This window comes from Ipomoea nil, unplaced genomic scaffold, assembly GCF_001879475.1.
Source record: "Ipomoea nil cultivar Tokyo-kokei standard unplaced genomic scaffold, Asagao_1.1 scaffold0688, whole genome shotgun sequence".
NCBI classification, from domain to species: Eukaryota; Viridiplantae; Streptophyta; class Magnoliopsida; order Solanales; family Convolvulaceae; genus Ipomoea; species Ipomoea nil.
The window spans coordinates 2,518,722-2,530,000 of NW_017617116.1; the positions used below are offsets into that span (position 1 = coordinate 2,518,722).

At 35.7% G+C, this 11,279-nt stretch overlaps 2 protein-coding genes and 1 non-coding gene across 3 annotated transcripts; 1 reads left to right on the forward strand and 2 right to left on the reverse strand.

Annotated features, from left to right (window-relative positions):
* Positions 1–3,184: 3,184 nt before the first annotated feature.
* Positions 3,185–3,264, reverse strand: TRNAL-UAG. Its single transcript has one exon. It is a non-coding gene; the product is annotated as a tRNA-Leu (tRNA).
* Positions 3,265–4,165: 901 nt separating this feature from the next.
* LOC109175414 (fibronectin-binding protein A-like) lies at positions 4,166–4,471 on the forward strand. The gene has a single exon (XM_019324677.1). It carries the CDS (start codon positions 4,166–4,168, stop codon positions 4,469–4,471), a length of 306 nt encoding a protein of 101 aa, XP_019180222.1.
* Positions 4,472–7,320: 2,849 nt separating this feature from the next.
* LOC109176083 (F-box protein At1g61340-like) lies at positions 7,321–8,386 on the reverse strand. The gene is made up of 3 exons (XM_019325505.1): positions 7,975–8,386; positions 7,805–7,879; positions 7,321–7,714 (listed from the first exon to the last, which is right to left on the reverse strand). The coding sequence occupies exons 1-3, from the start codon at positions 8,164–8,166 to the stop codon at positions 7,514–7,516; spliced, it is 468 nt and encodes a 155-aa protein (XP_019181050.1). The 5' UTR covers positions 8,167–8,386; the 3' UTR covers positions 7,321–7,513.
* Between the last annotated feature and the right edge of the window lie 2,893 nt (positions 8,387–11,279).

Here is an 11,279-nt window from a genome sequence, read left to right on the forward strand (position 1 = left end):
TTTCCTGATTTATAAAATAAAGTTAAATAATGTCAATTAGTGCATATTCAACCTACAAGTTAGTTATAATCTCGTATTAAAGTAACATTAATTGTCAAACTATCGAGATGTCTTTGTTTCCTTTCCTTTGATTTCTTTGTTTTTTTTTTTTTTTTTGGATTTTTAGCTGTCACTCTTTATGACTGCACCAGGCCTTCTTTTAAACCCAGAAGAAGATAGACTTCTATCTTCTTTAAGGCTTGGATGACTATGAGTGTTTGCTTCTTCTTTTTATCCCCGATTCAAGAAGAGAAGATGATGTCTGATAGATGCCCCAAATCTGCCGCTTGGATGGAAGGTCAGACAAGGCAGCCAGACTTAGAGATGATTCACTACTTAGCAGGGGGAAGATCGCCAAGGACTTCCCACCCATGATGCTAAGCGCCTTGCAGTGGCCTCCGAGCGCTCCTAATCGGCCAACCCATCGACCGACGTATCCCCGGGCGGGCTTGCAGAAGAAATACAGTTAGACGACCAGTTACGCCAGGCAGCGCGCCTCTGATCGAACACTTTCCCGGGGCCTGGCTGGCCGACCAGGCACTACGGACGGGATGTCATTATCTAAGGGCAAGTACCCAGGAAAGCTCTCAGGAAAGCTCTCCGCGCAGTCGGGACCATTCCTGGCCGGGCACACCCCAGTAACGCGTCGAACCGATGCTACGGAAGCAATCTTCGCACATTAGGCAACTTCCTTAGTTAGTTCAGACGGAAAAGGCAGTAAGTTGACAGCACGTCAGCCCATTCCCCCACTAGATAAGCCTTGCATCAACCCTACTTACCATATGCGAACTCCGCATCTATGTATAAATATCTTCCCGGGATCATCATGTAGAGGGCTTTTGGTCAGCATTTTGAGGGCCAAACCCTAGAGAAATAACACCACATTATTCTCTCTTTATTGATTCATCTTTATCTTCACTATCTCATAAAAGATCTTTACTTTCTTTTCGGTAGTGTTGGCCTGCCGAGCAGCCATCAAGGTTGTACAAACCAACATTGGCGCCGGGAGTTCTCAGAGTATCACAATTTTCATTGACGGATAAAAGAAAACATTGGTTTAGAGGAGTCCAACAATGGAGTTGAGGATCCCCATATATGTCTCCGACCATCTAACTTGATTGTGTTCTCACTCCACACACACGCACACACTTTGCACAGATAATATAATCCTCGTTCATTGCCCTTTTTCTTTTCATTGACGTTTGACGACGACCACGACCCTATGAAGCCTATGGCTGAAACCAACAGAATTAACACCACGATGGCCATCACCTGCTTGTCCAGAAAACGCCCCCACACGGCGTTGGACTGCCATATCCCACACAACAACACCGGGATTGTAAACAACAATGTTGTTGTAATCATAACAAAAAGATGAGGCATATTAATTGTTTTTTTAATAAATAATAGTGAAGTGTAGTTGTTCTTCACCATATATGGCGTGTCAATATAATGGTACATGACGTGTTTCACCTACCTTTTCTCTAGATTTATGAAATACTAAACTAATTTTAGAATGTAATTAAAACCAATAACTAAATTTAAACCACTAAATTTTAATTTGGAATTTTTTTTATCAAGTCAAATACTCAGAATCTCTATATTTGTCCTTCTTCCCTTCATTGAAATGTCTACAAAAATTGCATAAAATACAACAACATTTATAATTATATTACTTAAAATATCTTACATAAAAAAAAAAAAAGTATAATTTTAACCTTGCGCGTAGGTAGTGCATAACATTGTTCAAGGGCGATAGGCAAATTGAGACATATTTAGCTATTTACCTTATTTACTAGTTTATATGCTAATGAACCCTTAAATTTAAGGTACAAATTCAATAAAAATAAACCAAACTTTATTAAATTTGTGTGTTCAACAATATATAATCACAATAAATTTACTAAAATTTTCAAATTTTGTTCATCCTATTCAACATTACTTTTGTCATATTCTTACATATATTCTGATGGATACCTCCGAGTAGGGTACCCAGTCAGTAGTATACCTCAGCGATCGGGATTCACAATTTGACTACATTAATTACCCGGAGGGAGGAATTCAGTAGCCTAGCCTCGTGCTAAGGTGTATGACCGGTGTGGTAAGCCCGACTCGGTGACCAGGGAGGCAGTTGGCCTGACCGGGTGCCACACCTAGTGGCATTTAAAGGAGATTTCCCGAAGATTTTCATCAAATTTTGCACAGGATTTCGTTTTTCGTATTATGAAAGAAGCATGGTGGTTTGGAAGATTTCCTTAAATCCCAATTTGTTAATTTCTTATTTATTTCCTTTCCAATGCACATCAATCTGTATAAATATCCCTGAGACACATTGTAACGGATTCTGAATTCTATCTAATTACAATTACTCCGTCAACTTTCTCTCTCTCACATATTTTCTCCTTTGTTTTACGATTGTGTTGGCGTGTGACCATAAAACTAACATATTCAAGACACTCTAATCTCTTTCATGTGGTTTTAATTAAACGTGCAAATTAAATCGAGACTTCCTAAAGCAAAACGGGGATGAGAGTTACCAGCAGCAAGTCTTCCGAGCTATATATGATGACAACGACATTGTTGTTTACAATCCCGGTATTGCTATGTGGGATATGGCAATCAAACACCGCCGCGTCAGGGCATTTTCTTGTCAAACAGGTGGCATCGTGGTTTTAATCCTCCTAGTTTCAGCTATAGGCTTCATAGGGTGGTCGTGCACTCGTGCTCCTTGGACAAGCCGATTGTTATTGTTTCTGATGACGTTATACGGTCACCAATTCTAGCCCTCGGCGGCTACTTCATGTACCAGAAACAGACAACCTGGATCATGTCTCCGCATGAAGGCCGAAATGATCAAAAAATGGAGGGAGGTGGCCGTCTTTTACATAGGTTTCAATGTTTCATGGCCTTGGGTATCTCTGTCGGCTACTGCGCCGTCAAGTACTGGCACTACTAGTACATGCTATGCTGTCATCTCTTTCATTATATTCAGCATTGCCAATATAATCTCAATCTCAATAATATATATAGCTGCAAACATTCATTTCACATTTTGACTTACTGTAGAACCCTCGCAGTATATTCATTTGACTTACTATATGCTCGTTGAACCATTGCCGTGGGGAAAGGGTGCAAAACCAAAAATTGACAGCTGTGGGATTTGAACCCACGCCCTTTCGGACCAGAGCCTAAATCTGGCGCCTTAGACCACTCGGCCAAACTGTCAACATGTTAATTACTTTTGATATGGTTATATATATCTCAAATGAAATTCAATTGGGCTTGTAATGAAAAATAATATTCTATATAACAAATAAAAAAAATGCTAAATAGTGATTTTGATTTTATAAAAAAAAAAAAAAAATTCGTCTCTCACAGTACAGCAACAAAGGATCGGACACAAATCTTTAGTTAGTCTACTAATTAATATATGTACTAAAGATTACCAAAATAGTAGGTTAGACCTGTTGAATCATAATTTGTATAGGACTGATATTTTTGTAATCTAAAGTTGCTACTTGCTACTCAAATCAAGATTTAAAAAAATCATACATCAGCATCTTGGATGTTTTACATTTATGATTTATCCAAATTGGATTGGAAATTCAAAAAATAAAAGTTTGGTCTATCTTTAGCTTCAATTTTTTTAATCTAGTCATTCTACAAATTTTTATTATTCGGACTCACCTGAACTCTACTATACGTCGTCTATACCAGGCCGGTTAAAACCTTAGTTGTTGGTGACAAAGTAGAAGTTTGCTATAAACCTTTATTGCTCGCTACACAATAAAAGTTTGCAATAAAACTACCTTTGTTCACAAGTCACGATAAATCTTGTTATTCTCAAATTCTTGTTGTATCTTTAACGTATTGAAAAATATTGAGATATATTTGTTATTAGTGATAGATAGTTGTTGATAAGTTGATGAACTAATAACACATATTTCTTCCTACCAACTAAGCCCAGTGCGTCTTCCATCCTATTCTCAACCTCCCTCCCACTCCTATATAAACTTGCCCAAATACAATCCCAGACCATAACAATCCAACCTGAAAAAACAAACATATTTCTTCATATATAGAAGTCATCTGATCTTCTGAAAACCTCTTCGATCACTAGCTAAAAATGCCTCATTATCATCTCAACCCATCCTTTCTCTTGCTTTTCCTCATCACTGTATCCCCTGCAGTGGTGAACATGGTTCAAACCGAGGCCAGAAACCTCCTGGAAATAACCTTGCCTGACCTCCCCTTTCCTCATATCCCTACATTGCCTAAACCTGAAATACCAACCTTCCCAGAAATTCCAAAACCTGAGCTACCAACTTTACCAAAGCCTGAATTCCCAGAAATTCCAAAACCTGAATTCCCTGAAATTCCAAAGCCTGAATTCCCAGAAATTCCAAAACCAGAACTGCCAACGAAGCCATGAGTTCTTAAACGCTTGCCTGCTTAAGCGCTTATATGCATGTTCTCCCGCATTCTCTGAATATTTACAGTGTAATTTGTTCATGATACATCCATTAGTATATAGTATTTACATGTCGCTCGTGTATTCCCATGCATCTTAGATTGAACCAATATATGGGAGCATATATATATATATATATGCTCAGTTGTACTCGTCTTTCTAGTTTCTACTCATATGTTGCGGTGAACAATTACCTGAATGCATGCGCTTTTGTACTTTAACATTATTAATTATTGTGTTGTTATTAAAATCTATGCAATCATGATGATACCATCCTATTATACTCTTATTAATCGTATTAATTTCAATAGGCGCAAGCTCCATTTACTTCCTCTTCAATTGGAATAGTAATACTCTAATAATACTAAAACAATAACTAAAGAAAGCTAAGATAACAGATATTATATATTCATGTTCTCCTTTCCATTATGCAGGGCCAACTGTACTATACATAATTATTAGCCAACTACCATGTAGTCTGATAAAATCTGTTTAACATTTCAAATGTGTAGTCATATATGTTCGAAACTGGTGGGACTTGGACTCTTTGGGCTGAAAATATTAAGAAAAGTATAAAGAGATACTACAAAATTATTGTTTAATTACTGCCAATAATCAATTCATCACACATAATTCTCTACTTCACTCACAAGCTCCGATTTATCCCCACAAATGCATTTAAATAAAAATGTAAAAATATTACATTTTTCTCCAAAAGTATTACAATTTTCATTTAAGTAATAAATATTTTATTCTTGATTAGTATTACATTTTGCAATATAAGTATTGTTACATTTAATATTGACTTGACCCGTCCCGTCTCACAGACAAGGATCTGTGAGACGATCTAACACGAGTTTTTAATTTGCCTAGTATTAATTAGTTTTTTTTTTAAAAAAAAAAATTTGTAATTATTTACTACTTCTATCTTATTACATGTAATAAAATGACTTAATTGTGATTGAGAGCTAGAGATCCTTTAATAGCAAATTACCAATAAACAACAGCTAGCATAAGTTGTTAATAACACAATTATATTTATTTATTTTTTTAAAAGTGCCATGGTGGTGAGTCAATTCATGAAATATCAGAAAATAACATTCTTTCTCAATCACACTTCAAAGCGGATGGCCTCTAGGTATAGAACTTGTGATAACGCTAGGATGAAGCAACAAGCTCTGAGATGGGTTTTGACTTTTGAAGGACATCCACTGATATAGTATTGCTCTTACCAAAAAACCATTTTAGTTATTTCACCAAGTTAAACAAACACTACTAGAAATTATGGAATTTTTGACCACCTGAAAGTGATCTTAAATCAAGTTGAAAGCTTTGTTCCGACCACTTTTGATATCCGGAAAAACCTTTGTTGCTATTTCCCACCACTTTTTAGACTTTTTGGTATCAACTTAATTTAAGATCATTTTCAAGTGGTGGCAAATTCCAGAATTTCCAGTAGTGAAATAAAATTGATCAAACAAATTAAAATTTGATTGATAAGTCGTTATCCAAACACCCATGGTAAGCTAATTGTTACTTTACTTTTTGTAACCAATTTTGACAGCGTGACTTTTATCCCTTGATATCACTTAAACATTTAACTATTAAGTTAATGACATCTGGAGTCCTTCGAATATTCTGATTTTGTCATATTAAATCCTAAACTTTTTAAATTAACCACCAATAATTCTTCAACTAGTTGCGGTCCTTCAACTTTCAAATTAACCATCTCTGGTTTTTCAATTTTAAAATTTTAATCAACTGTGATCCTTTCAAAAGGTTTACGTACGACGAGTTAAATTTTAAAAATTGAAAGATCATAAGTAATTAATTTGAAAATTGAAGGACCATCACTCATTACTTTAAAAATTTAAGACTAAACATGAAAAAAAAATTACTATAGAACTAAAACCCATATAGCATTTAACTCTCTAACTATTTATCGTAGGGGTGTAAACGAGCCGAGCTGAGCCCGAACCTGGGTAGGCTCATGCTCGTGCTCGTTAATGATAGCACTGCTCGAGCTCGAGTTTAGGCTCAAATTTGAGCTCAATTTTGATCTCGAATTTGACTTGTTTAATTTAAAATTTAAACTACTTTGTTTTATGACTTTTATCCATACATAATTATTAAAGTATTTTAATTTCCCTCCCCTAATTATTATTTTTATATACTAAATATAATATAATTATATTATATATTATATATTATATAATATATTATAAGGCTCGCGAGCGGCTCGTCGAGCGGCGAGCCTACAATACCTAAGCTCGGCTCGTGCTCGTTTAATCCACAAGCTCGGCTCGTGCTCGTTTAATCCACAAGCTCGGCTCGTGCTCGTTTAATCCACAAGCTCGGCTCGTGCTCGTTTAATCCACAAGCTCGGCTCGTGCTCGTTTAATCCACAAGCTGCTCGAGCTCGAGCCGAACTCGATTTTAACCGAGTTCGAGCCGAGCGTTGACCGAACCGCTCATGAGCAACTCGCAAGCGGCTCCGCTCATTTACACCCCTAATTTATCGTACTGGAAGGCTGAGAACTCAGATACCTCCGGCCAAAAAACTCATAGTATTTTTCTATTTAAAATTTTTTACCATAATAATAGGTGATGTCGAATTTGAGTAACTTGAGAGTTGAGACAAAGACAGAGAAAGTAAGGTGATTTATTTTTTCTGATCTTTTTAGGCAACCAGTAAATTAATGGTCAAGTATATCAGTATTATCTTGAAACTGTTTCTTTCAAGTATTTCAGTGTTTTCTTGAAATGGGCAAGTATCTCAGTATTATCTTGAAATGGAATAATTTCTATGGTGAATGAAAAAAATGCATTTTTATTTCATTGCCTCAAAAAAATTGCTATACATGAAAATGGAAGAGCCAATGCAGCCCAGAATGGCTAATAAATCAAATCATTTTTCTTACAGGCAAGCCAGTCTTCAGCAGAAGGTTGAAGAAGAAGGGCCTCTGGAAATTTCTGTGACATGTACAATCCAAAACAGCACTTTCATGGAAACAGGGCTACGGCAATCCCAGACAACTTCTTATGGCTTAACCGAAGCTTTGGAACTCTTGTCTGTCTTGGAGCATTTGGTGCTTCAACTTCATTGTAATCCATAGAATCCTCGAAACCAACAACAACGTTTTGAGAATCCATGGTTTTTCTGGGTGTACTATACTCAAAATGCCATTTCTTAGCGATCATTGTCTGGTGCAAAACGAAAAAAAAACCATGTCAGGGCCAATGCAACAATCAATCAATCAAAATTCTTAATTTCCCAGAATTGATGAGGCTTACCACTTCTCGAATGGTCTTGGAGACATGAAACAGCCTGCTCAAATCATCATGATCAACCCCGAAAATTATCCTAATCTGCAGATTACAGAAGAAACTAAACAAAGTAAAAGAAAGCTCTTCTTCTTCTTCATAGTCATATAGATAAGATGCAAATTGAGTTCTAAACTTACCAGAACATCTTGAGGCAAGGATTCCAGAGAAGGTTTCTCAGAACTGGGAAATGAAACCTCCCTGCAATGCTTGCTTGTTTCTGTGCCGGTAATGAAATCATCAATCTGTAAAGCACTTGACAGCACCACCCTTTTCCTCCCAAAAGACTGCCTCCTCCTCACTATCCCTTCACCCTTCTTCCCCAAAGTCATTATCTACGCCGGCGCTGGAAAAACCCCAATTCCAAAATGATCTTTACCCCACTCAAACCAAACCCAGACACTCAAATCCATCAAAATACATTTATACCTAGATTCCAAAGCTTAACTCTTGGAGCAGCAGTTAATTTAGATTGATGAAACAGTTGTTCTCAAGAAGGAAACCACTAACTGCCTCCAAACTCTCGGTCTTTGGTGCGGTTGATTACGCTTAGGTTTGGGTTTGACTTGAAAAAAGAGTCAAAAAGACAGATGTTTTAAGCAGGTTTGACGCGGTCGTTTTTGGGCGGCTAACGCGGCAACGGAGCTGTAAATTTTAGGATTTTTTTCATTATATTTGATGAAAATGTGTTTGATTGATTTTTTTTTTATTTTATATTATCATGCTTTTTTTGAAAACTTATATTATCATGCTTAAATTTAAACAAATAATTGTTTAATTATTCGTCCAATAATATTTTTATTATATATTTAAATAATAAAATTAAAAATGAAATTATAAACAATTCTAATATTTAAAAGTACATTTATTGAATCATAAGATTAGTCATTATCTCTTTAGACACTGAAAAATCTCAATTCTAAGATCTTATTTTTATCCCAATCGAATCAAACCCAGACACCGAAATTGATAAAAACAAAACTTCAAATTTATACCTAGATTTCAATGCTTAACTCTTGGGCTTCAGTTAATTTTGATTGATGAAACGGTCTTTCAAAAGAAGGAAACCACTATCTTTATATATATAACTTTTAACTTGCAACTTACCATAATAAAATAAATACATAAATTGATAAATTTAATAATTCTAAATTAAAGAAATTAAAGTTTTAAAATTTTTTAGGTTGTGGCCCGGGGTTAAGATTTTTATTATTTTGACCTATAGTTAATCAGATAATTATAAATGTGAAAACTATAAGAATAAAAGAATTGAAGAAAAATAAAGTTGATGATTTTAAAGTTTTTTTTTATTATTATTGTGGGCCGAGTTAAAATTTTTATTGTTTTATCTAGCCCAACTCAACTCACATTTAATTAGGTACTATTGATAATGCAATAATTCAAAACTAATGAAAATGAATAAAAAAAAGTTATGTTTTAATCTTTTGGGATATAAGTCAAGTCCGACCAAGACTTTTATTGTTTAGTCCAATTGAATTTGACACATATTTTAACTAGGATAGCCCAACCTAATTTAAATAAATAATATTTAAAAGGTATTATATATATCATAATATGTGATATCTATGAGATTATGATCAAATGAGAATTAGTCTCATAAGAACTTGCATGTTAAACTCATACTACGTGATATCTAAGATCATAAAATGTTGAAAATTCAAGGAAAAAATTATATAATTACGGGCGGAAAAGTTTGATTGTGTATTCACTATTCAATGGGTTATGGAAAAAATTATGTAATTATGAATGTGCATTAGGACATGTTTGCTAGTATACTCATTTTACTTACTATAAAACACATCATTTATTTACGGAATAAGGTTCAAATTGGCCACTTAACGTAACCTGAAAGTGCAATTAGGCCACTGAACGAAAATAAAGTGTAATTAGACCACGGAACACCATAAAATCATGCAATTTGTCCCAAATGACCTATAGTAGCAGGTTACCAACAAGTAATTATCTAAAATTTTAAAAAAAATTATTAAAAAAACAAAAAAAAAAAAGACACCTCCGGCAAAGTCAGCTCGGCGACGCGGCGGGTTTCCCGTTCTTCGCACTGATACATTCCTTGCAGGTAGCTCCATTTGTTTTCGTCGTTATCGTCCAGTAGGTGTCTTCGATTCTCGAGAAAGTGTTTGGATCTGTTAGGAATATAGCGGAATAATGTGGAAGCGAAGAATCTAAAATTGAGAATTATAGAAGTTAAATAATAGGGGAAAATATCTAAATGACAAAATAAGACAATTGTTGATTTGGGAAATTATAACATATATATATTAATCTCTAATCTCTAAAAAGAGAATAAAGAAAACAAATATATATGTATGTCTACGTGAAGAAACTAAAGATAGAAAGAATTCAATATTGGTGTTGGATGAGAGGTGTGATTCTCAAACCACAAAGCCTAATCTATTTATACATGCAAAGGAGAGAAATTTAAGCTAATGGTGGAAGAACATGAGCAGCTACGTGGAGATGTTGCGGCAATAGCGAAGGAGACAAATGCGCAAGGAAGTAGTTCGTGGTCCACAAGCCAATATGCATGGATTTGATTTGAGCCACATCCTAACAATCTCCACCTTGGATCAAATCCACTGTAAGAATTAACAACCGAAACAGCCGACTAAACTCAAGCACTATTTGAACTTAGCAATAGGAAAAACTTCAGAATAGCAGGATGGATCACCATCAACTTCCTATGCGACTGAAAGAGCATAAGCAACCATGTTGGTTTCATCACCACTAGCATACCTAGCAGGTTTTTTAATTGTCATCCTAGGACGATCCATAGCAATGGAATACTCTCGTTGTGGCTCGACGAGAGGTGTGGAGCTAGTAGATGCATCATCTTTAGTATTACCATCAGTGGTAGTAATACTATCAATAGGTATGAACTCAAACTCGACCTTCTCACCAGTACTCTGTGTCTCATCTGTACTGGGACCTTTTCCAGAAGAACGTAGTGCATTTTCATCAAAAGTGATATCTCGACTCAGAATGATTTTCCGAGAATCAGGAGACCATAGACGATACCCTTTTGACTCAGAGGCATAACCAAGGAAAATGCATTTGACAGCTCTCGGGTTTAATTTACCCGTACTGGAATGAGCATAAGCAGGACATCCAAAAACTCTTAAGATAGAGTAGTCAACAGGATTACCTGACCAAATTTCCTCTGGAATATTGAAGTCAAGGGATGAATGTGGAGATCTATTCACCAAATAGCAAGCAGTAGAAACGGCATCGGCCCAAAAATCACGCCGTTTCCATAACCCAGCATTAGAGAGCATACAACGAGCTCTTTCCAATAATGTCCTGTTTAGACGTTCGGCAACACCATTTTGCTGGGGTTTACCAGGCAAGGTCTTGTGCCTGGCGATTCCATTTGCCGCACAGAAGTCATTGAAATCTGACTCACAGA